Source organism: Tetrao urogallus, assembly GCF_951394365.1.
Source record: "Tetrao urogallus genome assembly, chromosome: 1".
Taxonomy (NCBI): Eukaryota; Metazoa; Chordata; class Aves; order Galliformes; family Phasianidae; genus Tetrao; species Tetrao urogallus.
This window is the reverse complement of record NC_136813.1, coordinates 70,517,102-70,534,374: the sequence shown is the minus strand read 5'-3', so window position 1 is coordinate 70,534,374 and position 17,273 is coordinate 70,517,102. Positions and strand designations below refer to the sequence as shown.

At 37.6% G+C, this 17,273-nt stretch overlaps 1 protein-coding gene across 1 annotated transcript in view; it reads right to left on the bottom strand.

Moving 5' to 3' along the window:
* The window catches only part of WWC3 (WWC family member 3), a gene marked incomplete at both ends in the record, with an annotated part of 95,848 nt that overhangs the window by 43,343 nt on the left and 35,232 nt on the right, over nucleotides 1-17,273 (bottom strand). The window contains 4 exons of the mRNA XM_079549365.1: nucleotides 1,503-1,632; nucleotides 7,894-7,973; nucleotides 9,723-9,799; nucleotides 12,742-12,945. Coding sequence (XP_079405491.1) covers nucleotides 1,503-1,632; nucleotides 7,894-7,973; nucleotides 9,723-9,799; nucleotides 12,742-12,945 — 491 coding nt within the window. The remainder of the gene's footprint in view (nucleotides 1-1,502; nucleotides 1,633-7,893; nucleotides 7,974-9,722; nucleotides 9,800-12,741; nucleotides 12,946-17,273) is intronic.

Sequence of the window (17,273 nt, the reverse complement as noted above, 5' to 3'; positions counted from 1 at the left end):
TATGCAACTGCACCTAAAATTGGTTTATAAGATGTGATTTTAAGGCATCTTAATGTTTACCACTGGATATAGTGCCAGTGGGGATTGAAAATCTAAAGAAATGGGGGGAAAAAATTTTAAAAAACTACCAAGAGAGTCAAAACAAGGCCAGTAGTTAAGCTGTTCCAAGGTCTCACACACAAGACTGTAAATTACCCGTTAGTTTCCTAAAATGTGCGTCACAGCATCCATGAAGAACTGCCTTTCTAATCATTTTTTGCTAGCTAGGCATGTGGAAGACTTGAGAATCACTTTAAAACCTAGCCAACACAAAATATCAAGTATGTTAAAAGCTGCCAAGGCAGAAACTTTTAGTAGTGACTTAAGTGTTCTGTCTACTTGAACAAGGATTTGTGGTCCATCAGCTGACCTTCGGGTAATACTTTGGAGATTGAATAATACAAGCTACCCACATCATTTAACAGCAACAAAAAAACAAAAAAACAAAAAAAAAAAAAACCAGCAAAAGACTATTGCAGAGAAAAATGAAAAGAAAAAAAAAAAAAAAAAAAAAAGGAATGGCAGTAATAATTTAGTGCAGTCCCAAAAACTTAGGTAATGAAAATATTTTTTTCCATACAGCATTTTCAGAATGAGGTGAGGAATACTGTATCCAGAGCATGTTTCAGCAAGTCTGTACCAAAGTTCCTGCAGTGGCAAAGGATCGTGGCTCAGTCAAGTTATTGTCATACTGATAACGCAGACACAGCAGGTGAGAGCTCAGAGCAGATGCAGAAGTCATTCAAAGACATGCCCAAGCAGTGATCCAACACCTTCCCTTAATCCTCATACTCAGATTCAAAAAAAAATTTTAAGCTTGCATGATGATTTTATCTATTTATATATTATCTATTTTACTCTATTTTATCACATGCTTTGAGGGTTCTGTGAGGACATTTGAAATTAATTTGTCTTAATAAAAACACTTTGGAGGAAAGACTGAAGCAAAAAAGAAAAAAAATTTTTTAAAAAAAAGAGCTGCTGAACTGTCACACAGTGACAGAGATCCAGTTTTATGAGAAACTCATAAAAGGAAAAACAAGCTGATAAACCTTTAGAACATGGATTCTCAATGCTACTTCTTCATAGGGAACGCAAGGGGACATTAAACAAAGTGAAAAACATATACTGTTGGTCTCATTTTTGTTTTTAAATACAACATAATAATTCCATAGGAGTCTTTGACACAGCAGTAGTGGAATGCTATATTAAACGAAAACATTGGTCTCAATGTTAAGAATAGTATGTTATTTACAACAAAAATATGAAACTCATATTGTGTATACTGTGAACATAAGGCTCCACATCTACTTCTTTTGAATAGTCTGCCATTAGCAACTATCAAACAGAATAATCAAATTTGGCCACCATGCTTGTTTATTTAAACCTGGAAATCCCAACACAATCACCAACAAGGAAATGGAAACACACTGCACATTTCAGGAGTTGTGTATTTCTTTTACCTGCATAAGGTCCTGTCTCTCTTTTTCACCTGTGCATATGGCTTTCTTTATGGTTCGTAGCTCACTCATTATAGCCTGCGCTTCATCCAGTCTGTAATTTGTATGAGCACTTGACATCTTACGATCGATCCTGTTGAAAAGACAAAGACAAGTTCAAGAATTTTCACATAATTAGAAACACCACAAATATTTTAAGACCTTTTGTTTATTCATGTACCACTTCATTTCCAAGAATAAAATTACATTCTATTGGGAAGAAGCACAGCATTCAGTGCCCAGTACACTCTAAAGCTAGAACAATGCAATTACCTACCCAGCTTTGCAAAACCAACAGATTTTCCATTTTTAACCTCCCCTAGTACAGAGTTTATTTGCAAAGCCAACATTTTCAGGTTACTTTACACAACTAAAGTAAAATCAACCTAAAACTAACCTACACAATAATAACTGAAAAGACATTGGCAGCCAGGCCAACACTATTCAGATGCATCACTACACATTTGAACATCTCTTCCAAGACTTCTGTCTGATCCTGTTTTAGAGGTTCCTAATGAAGGCATTCTGTTTTTTGGGAGAAATTTTATATTCCAAAAAAGTTACTGTAAATGCTTTCCCTTCACTACAGACATCTTTGAGTATCTTCTCTAGACAATATCATCTTGGAATATCATCTGTTACATTGGAACATCATCTATTGTCTCTGGACAGTATCATTCACTGGAACAGACTACCCAAGGAGGTTGTGGATGCCCCATCCCTGGAGGCATTCAAGGCCAGGCTGGATGTAGCTCTGGGCAGCCTGGTCTGGTGGTTGGTGACCCTGCACATAGCAGGGGGGTTGAAATTAGATGATCTCATGGTCCCTTTCTACCCAGTCTATTCTATGATTCTATGATCTCCCCGCACACACATCTGGTGGTCAGCCTCTTCTTCCATGTAACTAGCGACAGGACTAGGGAAAACAGCCTCAAGTTGCACCGAGGGGATTTCAGTTGCATGTTAGGAAAAACTTCTTCGCAGAAGTAGTTGTGAGGCGCTGGCACAGGCTGCCCAGAGAGGTGCTGGAATCACATTCCCAGAGTCTCTACAAAACTTTCCAGAAGAACTACAGGATTTAACGGCCTACCTAAAGCAATTTGTGAAAATAATGTTAAATTCCTGTTGAGGTATGAAGGCCCCAATTTACCTGTTAGTCTAACATATAAAGTATGTGCAGGTATGTATTTACACATTTTGCGTAAATGAATATTTTTCCAAAAAAAGTTGGTACGTGTAATGGTCCCTACACCAATCCTAGGAACAAACATCTTCAGAAGGTATGTCTGGATAAAAAAGATGATACAGCCATCAGGTGTTACATACAACATCGGTTTATAAAAAGTAGTAGTAAGAGATGTCCTAGATAATTATGACAAGAATTTTGTGTAATATTGAGAGTAACTCAAAGTTTCAAGGTATATTATGCTAGAAATAACAAATAATTTAAAAAAAAGCATAAAAAATAGTGCATAAATCCTAGTCTGTGAAAAAACAAACTGTCAGAAAAGACCCTCTTGCATTGTAGTACAGGATAGGAGATAAATCTAGAAACCTCGTAACTGTCTTGTATTCTTAGAATATTTAAGTGGTACCAAGAATACAAATGCATTTGCAATTTAAACTACACAAAAACTTTTCTCACTCTCGCTCAGTCTGTTCTGTCAGTGAAGCAAATCACTAAAATTCTACTTGCAGCAGATTACTTACTTTAAAATTAAAATATTAAAATCCTAATAAGAAAAACTAAAAAGCTTGAATAAAACTCCTGTGGCTTTACTGTGTAGCTCACAACATTCAGGACAAATTACAGGCTGGGTTTCCGCAGTTTTGCTTTGTTTGTTTTTTTCTGTCAGGTCCCGACTTTGGACAAAACACAAAGTATAAGCCTGAACCTCAACTTTCCGCTTAAGCTCAATTTTGCCCATGTTGCATATGAAAACATATATAAGCCTTTATGATTTATGTTTCAAAAAGCAGAAGATACTTAAATCATGTGCCTTAAAGTTCTGCTTTGTTTTGTTTTTCAGATGATTGCTTGAGTCTTCATTCATTTTTACTTAAAATCCTGAAAAGATTAGGTAAAACCATGGCCAAACAAGTACTCCGATTGACTAGAAGTTTCATGAAAATGATAATGTGGTTTTATCTGAAGGTTATGTTAATGTTAAAAACATAGATTCCACCCAAATTCTAGACCAGGAAATGTCTCCTACACAACTGTTCATTATACTGTTTGGCAGGTACAAGGTGGCATTACAGGAAGAGGAAATTATTTAATTTCAACCAGATTTTTGTCCAGTTACCCACAAATTAATGTTCCTGGACGTCACTTTGGAGCCCAACTTAGAAACTGGTATTTGTTTAAGCAAAGAATCAGAAAAGACTCTACTGCCAGACATATCACAGCTTAAATCAGTATTGCTGTACATCCAAACAGCCTCAAATATTTTACAAAATTACGTTATTTATTGCCCATTCATTTTTTTTTTCTCCCGTTCACAAAGCTCTAGTTTTGAAAGCCACAAAGTTAACAGGAATCTTCCATTTATTAATGGGAAAGAGCATGATGGAAATGCAGATTAGCCCTTTATACAAACAGGAAGAGCATTCAAGTAATACTCAACTATGAATGAAGCACACATTTTCTCAGGAAGATGTTTCCAGAACAAGTAGGCTACTAACACACTCACAATAGTTTTGATCCCATACAGCAGTCTCCACTCTGTTTGCTGCCACATCATTCAAATACATAAGTCTCCTCCTCCAGTCCTCATTAAAGTGTATGTCTGTAGTTGAGTTAAATCTAATTTTAAAGCTTTTGTCAGTTCTCATATCCTCTGAACTTGTGCGTAGCTATAAATTGTTTAGTCAGCCCTAATTCCCCATCTCTCCTCATTTTCTCTGAGCATTCCTTCCGCTCTCGCAGCCAACTGGCTGGGTTTTCATTTCCTTTGCTGCTAAACGCCTTCTTCCTCCAAAATCCTCTGCTCGTCCTCCTGGCAAGCAGAAGGGTCACTGAAAACACATGGGAGAGAAAGAGCTGCTCCTCATCCTCACGCCCTAACAGTCAGATGAAGGAATATATTCCAGAAAAGGCTCAAGTTTAACTCCCTAACCCCGAGCTTTAAGAGGATCGGCTGCACCTTGGCCAAAGGCACCCTTAGAGACCAAGGAGCAGAGAAGGAGATCACGGAGGGTGGGAGAGAGGCAGGACTGAAATACTGAGCTCCAGAAAGTCTCCAGTGGGTACGGGCAGGCCGTAACATTTGAAGGCTTATCATAACATTGCCAAATTTGGATGAAAGTGGAGAAAATACAGCCCGAATGAAAAGTTGCAGCACTACAGATATTGTAATTCTGACTATAATGGAATTGCAAAGCTATTAAAAACTCAGCAGTGGTTGAACACAGAGCTGTGTTGGTTCTGATACCTGCTCCCAGCACTGTGCTGCTTAGAGGTTCAAAGCAAGCCTTCAGCCAGATATAAAGCCTGAAGTGTGACAACTCCCAGTATTGTTCTTGGCACATACTTAAAATAAAGTGAAGAACATGGCTTTAGAACAGCTGAACAGGATGCATGCCAGTCTCAGTTTGGCAGTTACTTGACGATTTGACCAAACACAAGAAGGAACAAAAAATACGAAGACCCAAAATTTAGAAAAGGTTACAAAAAGGGAGAAATACCTGGAATGCGCGAGTCTTCACAAAAGAAAAAACAGAAGAAAAAAAAAAAAAAAAAAGCAACATGAAATACTTCTCTTTTAGAAAAGGAATGACAGGACTCTATTTTTTGAAACAGCACACTTGTTTCGTGGATATGCAGAAAGTAAAATTCTTGAGCTTCAGTACTTGACTGGAGTGCCCCTTTTCCCTAGATGAATAAGAGTGCAAGGAGAGAGAGGGCAGGGACAGCCCAGAGCACAGGCACACTCACAGCCTTGGCCATCTACCTACAAAACGATTCTCTCTCCTGACTACACAAGGAGGCTAGAGAAACTTCTCTCTGCAGCTGTTAGATAGCACAAACACTATCCAAATAGGTTCATTTCCTACTGGAAGTGTAATAATTCAAAGAAAAGAAACTGAAAAATTACCTGAAAAGCCAAAACAAAAGCAGAATTCACCTCAGAGAGTGGAGCTCAGCAAGCCACAAACACTAGTTTCACAACACAGATCACTGCAATATCAGAAAGAACGCTGGCAAAATGCTGTCACCAGCTACAGCAAATGGCACTGAGCACCACCCAGAGCACCACCAGACAGAGTGACTGCAGCAGCAGCAATGAGAAGCAGCACTGAAGCACTGAGCTGTCATGCCTGAACTCTTAAACCAGCTGATTTATTACCACCACTGACCGATCGGGTACACAGGGCTCGCCTTGAATCGACTTCTCTCTTGAATGTCTCTCCTGTATCCCCATCCTGGAATACGGGCAACTTAACTTGGGCTAAAATCCAAGAGAAACATTTGTATTCATAATCATTTGCAGACTTTACTTCTCAGTAAGTCGCACTACTTCACTGGGCTATCTTAAATTAATTATGCTAATTGAAACAATCTTGAATTTCAAATGGCCTTCAAGTACTTTCACCTCCCCACTCAAGTGGGTAGTCTTTTTATAAAAGCAATTGAACCTATAAATAATTGGACCTATTATCTCAAAAATGCCTGGTGGCAATGAGGAGGAAAACAAATAACCAAAGCAGAAAAGGCAAGACAATTTTTACTCAAAGAAAATATGATGGAGAATATTATGACAAAACTGGTTTTGCTCTTACTTCTTACTTAGCTGGGGTACTACCCAGAAACATTGATCAGTCTTAAAATATTTGCAGTTTCAAAACACAGACTGCTTGACATTACAATTGTGAATTCAGTTAATTCTCCTACAGCTAACTGTAAATGTTTTGTGTAGTCAATAAAATATATTTATGCCTGAGAATGATTACATTATACCTGCTAATGAAGGATTTTGGCTGGACACTTTTTTTTTTTTCCCCCTGAAGCTTTTAAAATTCATTTAAAAACAAAAGAACCTTGTAAATGGGATGAAAAATATGAAATGCATAGGCTATTCCTTTAACAGAAAGAACTGAGTATCTTCCTTTATATAGTTTAGTTAACGTAATGCCATCTTTGGTTAACTCTGTCTAAGCTGGAAAATCAGGAACCTAATTGCTCTGGGACCTCTGGAGCTTAGCCAGGATTCCCAAAGCAGAAGTGTGTGCCCATGCTTCACAGCACCAACACAATAAATCCAAAGCTTCCAAGTATTTCCACAGATGCTGTACTTACGCTGCAAAATGCATTATACATGCAACAGTTCCAACTTTTCAAGAAGCGCTTGCATTAGGCAGTTTGTTTGCATGCATGCTGGAGAGATGGCCAAGATTTCTAAATGCACAGCCACACGTCCAAAGCAAATCCAAGAGCTGTTCAATGTACAGCCTAGCTCTGGGCTTGTTGAACAGATCTGGAAGTCACAACAACGTGTGTTTACCTGCCACCTTTTCCATGGCCTGGCAATCTTTCTCCCTATCACACGGGGCTTCCTGCATATGCGCTATGAGTGCAGGTGACTAAGCAGTACATAGATGGAAGTCTCTCAGTTCCCATCTGATGGCCTGCAGGAAGAGTGGCAGGTAGAGGGTTACCACAACAGTTTGCAACCTTTGCCATCAGCAAGCGTGAAGGAAACAAGAGCACAGGCTATCTAACGGTCTGGGAGCAGTAGCAAACTGCCCTGAGCTCCCTCAGCTACCTCTCCTTCCAGAGAGGAAACAAGGGGTCATATTTACATGCAGTCATTCTGCATGCATGCAACAAAATCCAAGGTCTCACAGAGCTTTAGATCTACTGCACATGAACACTTCAGCTATGCTCCCCAGAATTGGAAGGTCTGACTCTCAGGGAAAAGGAAGAAGCAGTATTGCAGTGTTCAGGCTCCCACCCAGTAGAAATATTTTGCCCTGCACGAAAGCTGAGGTGCTGCTCACAGAAACACTATCCCATTGCACAGTGGTTCTGATTGGGCTCCAGACAATACATATTTTCAGAACATGCTTGGAGTACATTTTTAAAATGTGATTCATTTTCAGGCAGAATGGAAGGACGGTACCTACAAAACTGATTTTGCATGTGGATCTCTGAAATCACCTTTTCACCTAAGTTTGCCCAATCCTTCTTCCATCATTGCACACTGTTCTCAACGTGCACCATTATCATAGCAGAAACTCTGAAGCACAGCAATTAGAAACTTTCTTTTTTTCTTTTTTTGGCAACAGTTTCCTGAGCAAGTCATTCCAAGATGGGGGGAAAAAAAAAACAGCCTCCCACAAACCCTTAACTTACTCTTGCAGAGTTTCCACTCCTTTTTCCTTATATTGCAGCTCTTGCTTCATCTGTGCCAATTCTCGTTTTAGCCTAGAAAGCTAAATATACCAAAATAATGTAAAGTAATAATACGTAACGGAAACTTTCATTATAAAAAATAACTGTTTCAAATACAAAACTTAAAATCATATTTAAATAAATGGAAGTTATAATCTACGTTTTCTTCTTTTTTGCTTTAACATTTGTAATAAAATAACACATCCTCTGAAATATCAAATGACCCAACCACAATATTCACCTTTTCCCTCATGTTTTCTATTCTTTTTCCACCTCAAATAGCTTATACTAATAGCTAAAAGCTTCATATGACTTCCTTTCTTCCACTGTAGCAAACAGATGTGTCTGAACTGTCAATTCCTTAGTTAACCCAAAAAGAAAAAAAAAACAAAACCAAGAAACACTGAATGTTTAACGCTATTAGTTTTTCAGTCTAGCACAATAAAATCACTGGCATCCTTGTTCCAGAAATGGCACCCTGATTTGCTATGTGTTTTCACACTGTCTTGCCTTTTGTCCTCTCTGGCAGTCATCTTGATCCAGGGAGTGTATATAGATCAAAAATGAAAGAACGGCAGTGACTCAAAAATTATCTACTACTACTTGATACTGCACATTTTTGTCTATTTATTCTATTACCTGAAGCACTTATGTCCACATGTGCACACATTAAGTTGAACAGACTGTCCTATGCACTTGTGAAATCGTTTTATATTGAGATGCAGGAAAAGAGACAAACAGTTTTAAGACACCTTGTTTATTTTCTTTAAATATGATTTAACTAAATAAGGCTCGTTTTCTTGTTTAGACTATGCTGACACTTAGAGTATGCAACACAAGCAAACACTGGTCAGCACGTAGTAAACATACACAAATAGAATAAATGCCTTTGAAGGGTGGTGAACGGGATTTAATTTCAGAGGCACGCATGTGAAAAGCTGTCACTACAACAGAAACAGAACACTATCCTGCAAAGATAAGATTTTTATTGATTTTGTGAGCTGAGTGCCTAGCATGCTAAATCCCGTTTTACCAGTTAATGAAGAGAAATGTACAATTTAGAAAATAGGTTTAAAGCTCAGTGTTATAAACTGCTTTTTACAACCATTCGTGACTATTGTATCAATTTCAACAACTTTCAGACTTCAAATCTTTGCAGCATAAGATCAATTTCTAAAGCCAACTATTCTTCTTTCAGACAAGACAGTACTAAAACCATGGTTATAGTTTTGGGTTTTTTTTTAATTATTATTATTAATTATAACATTTTATCCCAGAACTGCCTAGAACTATCAAAAAGCCAAACTTTGGATAAAAATTAGAAGATCTGCTTGGTCAGCATGTCTACTAAATTGTCAATGGACTTACAAACAAATGGCTAAGTCTAGAGCTCAATGATATCCAAGGAAACCCACTGAAAATGGTAAATAAGAAAATACAAAGACAGTAGGTTTGAACTGTACTCAATCAAGGCAGAATTTTGCTGCAGAATATTTCCTACTTACGGCAGGCTGCACAGAGAAAGTAATTTCTGAAAGCCTAGCTGAGTGCGCCTCTGCCATCTATGACAAAAACTTTATGCTTGTAACATGGAAAAAGCATTACTTTCAAAGTCACTCAATTGCAATAAATGTAGAGTCCTTTCAATGTAGCAAAGGCCTGAGTATATTTTTATATTTTCTTTTCAAAAACACATGCAGCACCCAATGTAAATGTCAATTGAAACGCACAGTCCCCCTCTCCTCCCCGTGCCTAATTCACATTTTACAAAATTAAAAAACACTACTCACCCTGTCACGACGGCTGGCTATTTCTGCTTTAATCTGATATGGGTCATACTTGGTATTAGTTGAAAATCCAGAGAATGCTAAACAGATGGAAAACATTATTTTATATTTATTTTTTTCTTTACCACACTTCTTAAGATGTAGCACTGTTTAAAAGACCGTTGCATTCACTCTTTGTGTTACAAGTCACTTGCTTTTAAAATAATTCTCTCGATTAAAGTGCAACAGAAGAATTATCTTTGGTCTGGTTGAAGTTTCTTATTTAGTCCTAAACAGAAAATAAATGAACTGTATATAGCAGCACTGCATTGCTCAAAAGCCAACAGCTTCCACTAAAGGATGGTGGCATTTACTGATGCAATAATTTGTGTAACATTAACAATTGCTATTTGTTTTCTAAATTTGTTAATGTTACAATAGGGACTAAGGTAAAAAAACTATTGTCAGGACAAAATTCCATCAGTGAAATAGAGAAGTTGCTTCCTAAAACAACAGCATAGGGAACAGACATTCAGCTCAACCACTTGCAAGTGAGTTCTTAAAACAGCATCTCTAGAGCCAGGCAATGATTTCAAGCTGTGACAGTATCAGCTAAACCCCAGACAGATGAAACGAAAGTTCTAGAGGAGAGGCTGGGCAACACCAACCATGATTTATTAAGCGAGCCATTCATGGCAGCACTGGCCTGCTGAAAAATGCCCGGTATGCAAGTGGATTGGGTTGTGCCGTTAGACTTACCATCCTTTTGCAGAGCCAAAGGCTGCTGCTGCTTTGAAACTCATATCCATGTCTGCATTTCACTGAGCCTTTCCACTCTCAAAAGAGCACTGCAACGCCAAGGTCATGTCAAGCGTGCAGGAACTTGCCAAAATGAGTAGTCATGCCTGGACTAATTCTCTAAATCCAGGATTTTCTATGGATTATTTATAATTTTTTTAATTTTTTTTTAACAGTGCTGATCACAACTGAGTCACAGAAGTGCTGCATGGGCACCTCCCTGCCAGCCCACGACCGCTGAGCTCATGCTGCCTCCCACTCCATGAGCACACCGCACTGAGTCAATGACAGTACCCACAAGCAAAGGGAAGGAAAACAGTTTGTGTACTTTTAGCTCTTTTAAGGCAACAGATTTAAACAAGTGCTAGTGGAGGCAGGAATATTCACAGCATAAGCACCCACCTTCGGCACTTTAGTTGCACCCAAATTACAAGTCAAAGACTTCTGCACAAGAAGTAGAGAATCAAGCATCTCAGAGTGCAGGGGAGTGGCAAAATTAAGAAAAAAAAATGGAGAAGCCTTAGGGAACCTCAAGAAGACAGTATGAATAATCACCAAAGGGATTTAAAAAAAAAAAGACTAATCAGCCCATCTCATTTCCTCAAAGCTGATGCATGCGACCTTAAAACAATATAAAACATATTTTCTCATCAAAACAACTGAAAGGTTAGTTTTACAGTATACTGACAATGCCACAGACACATGGACACACGTAGAAAATCTACCCAAAGTCTGAGAAGGGAAGAAGTCATTTAATAAAACATTCACATCCATGCTACACGTAACTTTCCACTTTGCCATTTCCAGTCATATTTTGTTGGTGTTTCAAGTAAATTGTTTTTCTAAGATCCATCAGAATCTGAAAAAGGTTCTGTTTTTCTAACTTTTATTTTCCTCCAAAGAAGCTTCTTTCTGCATATTCACCTGAAGTACAATTCAACAAGATCTCCCACTGAACTACTGTGAATTTACTTATTTTTAAAGAACTCCAAGTTCCTAGAAAATAATTGAAGCAAATCAAACACTGATAGCACAGTCTTTTTATGCCATTCCAAGTCTTCATGTCGCAAACTCTTTAAAATGAGCATCTCTCTAAAAAAATACAAACTTGAAAAAAATTCATTTTCTTAATAACCCTTAATAAATTTTCATATAAAAGCAAAAAATAAGACCAGATACATCTGTTATATCACAAATTAAAATACAGAGACACCTGTATTTCAAATTAAATAAAAAGATAATCCCAGTTTATACAGTAAAGGAATGTTTGATGGAGATGGTCAGGACCATCTGGGACACCTCATGCCTAGAAAACATCTTTCATTTAGGAGTTTTGCATGTGAATGAATTCTCTGTGAGTAGTAAATACAGAATCTAAACACGTATATGCCAGTGTCTACTTTGACCTCTCACGTTCATATTTCTTGAACTTCTCCAGAAAGGAGTAAGTAGAGATTCCCATACTTACCAAGTACTTGGCATTAACCAGCAGATGCTGCATTTGAACAATGGCTGTATGCAGAGGCACTGAAAAACCACCTGTGCACTGAAATCCCACTATGTTTCCACACTGCTGGTGGATACCCTTCTCCTTTGAAGAGGATTGTTTTGACTCCTCAAAAACACCCCTTCTTTCTGCACCAGCCATCAACAGTGACAGCAGTGCCACAACTTCAAAATTTAGAAGTGCTATCATCTATTTCAAGCTGCCTCAGACATAAGAAGAATAAAAAGAGCAGGACATCAAGACTTTGCAACCTAGTACCAGCATTAGAGTCAGAGGCTGGCATCCAAGAACACTGATGAAACACCATTTCCTACTTTATCAAAGGAATCTCTTGTGCTATTCTAACTGATATCATCAGATATACTTCTGACCACAATGCCTTTCCCCTAAATCTTTATAAAGCTAACAAAGTGACCATGAATCTGCAGAAGGCTTCCCTAAGATGATGGTTTCCTCAGCTTACAGCACAGAATAATCTATGAACTTACGAGGGAATGTGGGTGGCTGGCCCAGAAATATTCAGTCTTTGTTGCCTTTCATTCTGTTTAATGTTAAAAAGTTATATACCAGAAGACCTAACAGGAAACCAAAGGCCCTGAATAGCGGAGATAAAGGGCTGTGCCTCACTTCTGTTTTCAAAGTCTTCATTGAGAGGAGAATATGGCAGTGAAAACGTTTCTTACCCTATATGTTGTGTTACGCATTCATGACAAATCAAGAAAAGAATGGTAAACTCACAGCTCGCATAAGAACGGTTGTCATCCTCACACATTTTGTGCAACTGTTGATATTCTTCTTGGGCTAGTTCGAAACGCTGCTGCTTTATTTGGTAAATCTCCTTCTTGGCATTAAGTGCCTCCTGGGCAACTATTAAATATTCCTTTAGCATGCGTTCCTGCTCCCTTCTCCATTGCTCCCTTGGGTCTTCAATTTGTGTAAGCTCTAAGAAGAAAAACAAAAAATTGATAAGACACTTTATCCCAAAAAAGGGCAAATGGTTTGGTTAAGGTCTGTTCTGCAGGTCTGCATCACAAATTGAGAGTGACATGCTCAAAAATCCAGTATAAAGTTGCTGAACAATTAATCTGCCTAACACTACAGTGTTCAAAATCATTCCATCCAGAGTAGAAGAATAAGAAAATCACTCTGAAATGTAAAAGGCATTTACATTTGTTTTCTCTTGGCATGCTCTAGGTTGTAGAGAAAAGAATTTGTATTTATGCTTAATTTCTTTCGCAGCCAGCTTGAAAATTCTGAGGATTACCTAAAAACCCAGAAGCACATAGGAAAACAAAAGGTATCTAGAGACAGTTGAAACAGCTTTGAAATATTACACATTAATTTCACACATTTAATATTCTGAAAGGCTAGTGACTACACCTACCTAGAGAAGAATAAAGTAATTCAACCAGAATTCATGCAGAAGAGCACTTACGTTGGCATTTGTTTGTTAATTAAGAAACAGCACTCTCATGCTTTCCCTTTCCAGAATTACAAAATCCTCATTAAATTAAAAAAACTAAAAACAGTTTTCCAGTGCAAAATTTTTCTCATATAAATTGATTTTCAAAGCTACTACATTATAGCAAACTTTTCAGAGTTACACAGATAATTGAGATATCTGCAATAATATCTAAAAAAAATAATTAGCTCACTTGCACTGTCTTTGGGGTGATGCTCAAGCTAGCAAATATGTTTTGCATGAAGATGTCCATTTGAAGTCTCATGTTTAAGTACATGTTAATTTCTGATGATTGAAGCTTTGATGGCAAGAAGTCACTGCAGATGTTATGTCAGTGTTCAAAGCAGTGGCAGAAAGAGCAGCACAGTCAGGAGGCATACCTAGTCATTTTTTCCAAACTTTGTTTCTCATAAGAGATGAAAGCCAGTTATGTTTAATATTTATCTTGCATTCAGTAATTCAGAATTTTGGTGCTCATAACTAAATGTGAAACTATAAAAGGTTGACCTTAACAAATTAATGATGTCAAGGTTATGCTACCAGCTCTGCCATTTACAAGCCATTTGAAAAGTAGATAGAAACACGAAGCTTGTTTATGAACAGTACTCCCTGCAGAACTACCATGTTCCCAACTACCTTTATTCAGCTGTAACTTTCCACAGCTCCTCACAATGAAGAGTACGAAGCTTGTGCCTACAGTTTTGTCCTTTCTCCAATATGTTCACTGTATTGCAGTGACCTTTCCAGCAGAACCTCCAGTTTCCAAAATCTCTCTGCTCCAACATCCCCAACCTACTTCCAGAGCAGGATGTGCTGTGACTTGTTCCAGTCTCCATAAATGTTTATGTGCCTACTTTCTGCACGCATGGGAAGCAAAAGAAAACTGCTGAGTTCACACCACAGCCCATCCTCCAGTGAGGGCATGATCATTTGCAACACTATCACATCCATCAGTGTTCCTGAAATTTATGAAAAATATAATATTCCTAAAGCTACTGTCCTGCGTGGAAACTATGCAAAAAATAACTAATATTTATGAGACAGAAAAACTGTATCATAGTAAGCATCTCTTTTTGAATGGAAAATTAATAGTTCTACTATTAGCTAAACTACATTGTACTGCACATTAAGCTTTGAGGTCCTATACTATACGGTATGGCATCACTTATTTCAGAAGCCTTCTCCAAAGCTGGCAGCATTCTTCTGAGACAGAAAACTACTTTAGAACAGTAGTGACATTCTCTTCTGTTTTATGAGTATTATCTTCACTTTGCCCTGGATTTCTACATAAGTTTGTCATGTAATAACTGAAACTAATGCTAAGTTGGATGGTAAAATTCATTTCCTTTGTTTCTTCATACACAATTTATAAAAAAATACAAGACTATAGTAATTCAAGAACTGCCCCAGACAAATGCAGGGAACAGATTATTATTCCCCCACTGGGGAATGCCCAACTGGTTAAAGGAGACTTCAAAGGCTCTCAAGACTCTGAGGAGGAGGGAAAGGAATTCTGCGGCTGGCAGCCACCACGGTTTTTTAAGCAATGGTTGGACCAGAGCCAAGAGCAGCTTAGTAAGGGTGTCAACAAAGTACTGAATTTACAGAACAAGATGGAAATCAGGGTTGGAAGCAGCGTTGAGATTTACTGAAGATTCCTCTGTTCCTGGGGATTTGCAATATAAATGGAAAAGTATTGCCTAGAAGAAGTTTTTACTACTTTCTAGGTAAACAAACTTAGTAAGAAGCTTGAAAAAAAATGAGATGCATTACTGATTTCCTTTAAAAGGGATACGGGCAAAAAGCTGAGGATACGCAAAGCATGAGAGTTCCTCAATAACCATAGCTTTTAAAAGAATCTATTTGAATCATCTCTGGCATTTTCTCACAGAATTTCTTGGAACTAAAGCACTACTATTTTGCCAGTTAACACAGCTCCATTGTTGTTTTAAAGCATTTAAACCTGATCAGCCACTAAAGGCATCCTGGAAGGGTTTAAATAATCAACTTGTTTTCACTTGGAAGTTGCTTTTCAAGTATTTTAGACATAATTCAGAACATAACGCAAGGGAATCATTTCAGAAAAACATTTATTCATTGCTCTACCATCTCTGCCGCCTGCCTGACACGATCTCATGATGCACATGATTCATTAGTTCTCACTTCTACAAAAGAGGTTAATGTCACCTTGATTGGTACTTCTGTTGTCCATGGTTTAAAATTGGATCAGCTATCCCAGTAATTTCTGAGTAACAATCATCCAGCTCTAATATCAATTTTGTTTTCCCTCTGAATATAAATCTTGCTTGTATAAGCAAGCACTGCATTAGCCTAAGGGTGACAAACCCATTTTGCTATGACGGCTGAATTACCATTTAGGATAATATCTGTGGGCTGCAAGTAATTAGTTATCATGAAAGAGACAAATTTTGCAACCTGGTTAATTGCAGAATGATTCCTTTCACTCAGTTCAGCACTGGCACTATGAAGTCTTTATCCATCTGTTCATATATTACCTTTATTTATTTCATAATAAGATTAGATGTATGTTCTCAGACCCATTTGTATTAATCTTCTCTTTCTATGCCTTCCTATTAAGCATTTGGGAATTTAATTTCTCTCTGCAAAGACCCTCTTCTACAGCTTTTGCTCGGATTGCTCAGAAAAAAGAATGCAAGCCAGATCTGACATGCCTACAATGATTAATATCCTTTCTGTAAGTTCAAACTTGATATCTGTGGTAAAACAGATAATAACAAAGTCTGAAAAACAAAAGGGAGTGATTTCTTTTGCATGCAGTGGTGATTATTATTCCTGTCCAAGATGTCTATTGCTAGAATCCTTTCTTAACTCTTTTAGTCAGAGCACCACAGTGGGAGTTCATGTTCTACCCATCATCTACAGTGGCTTCTAAAGCATTTTAAAAAGTTTATAGGAATAACAGCTGCCAATATCCTCACATTTTGTTTTGTTTTCAATGTGTGCCTTCATGTAGCCATATATTGATAGAAAAACACTCTATTACTATACACCCAAAACAAAGTTCACTTTTCATTTAATTTCAGCATTAACTAAAGTTACCACAAGAGCTTAAACAGCTATCCTGAAACTACTACTTCTTTTAAATAGAGAAACAACCTGTATTTCTTAACTTTCAGTTGGCTAGGATATCTATCCTTCTGATCAGAGCATTAACAGCTCTTCTAAGATTATTATTCAATTTGTGACTCTGTTAATTTATTAATCTCACAACAAATAAGCATCCATGAGGGTCAAACAACATCATGAGATACATGAGATAAATGAGAACGTTTCTTATTCTGCTGTTGGTGGTGGGTTGCTTTCTTTTTTTTTGTTTGTTTGCTTTTTTAAATAACTGTTTAATCACAACAGGCAAACACTGCCAGTGAAGCAGTGTTGGCAGGAAGACAAAAACTGCTTCTATATTTCAATTTTTTAATTGACTGGATTTCAAGTAGATAGTAGTCAGGTTGTTTTTACAGATTATACCATTTACCATTACTGTGATAGCTCACATAACCACTTTCTTCTTTCCTCCCTCCCCGCCAACTGCCAGTTCCCACAATATTGAAAGCATCCACTCATTGGTGATAAGAAGCTTAATGATATCAACACAGCAGTAACAGCAACTGTAGTACAAAGCTGTAAAGATAAGACATACTACTCTAAAACTAGAACTGGAAAACGTGCCAAACAGAAGTGATATAAAGCTCAGCAACAGGTAACCAAAAAGGTAAATGATGGATATCATTCCCATTCTCAGAGGGTCATGTGTTGTACTTTGTGA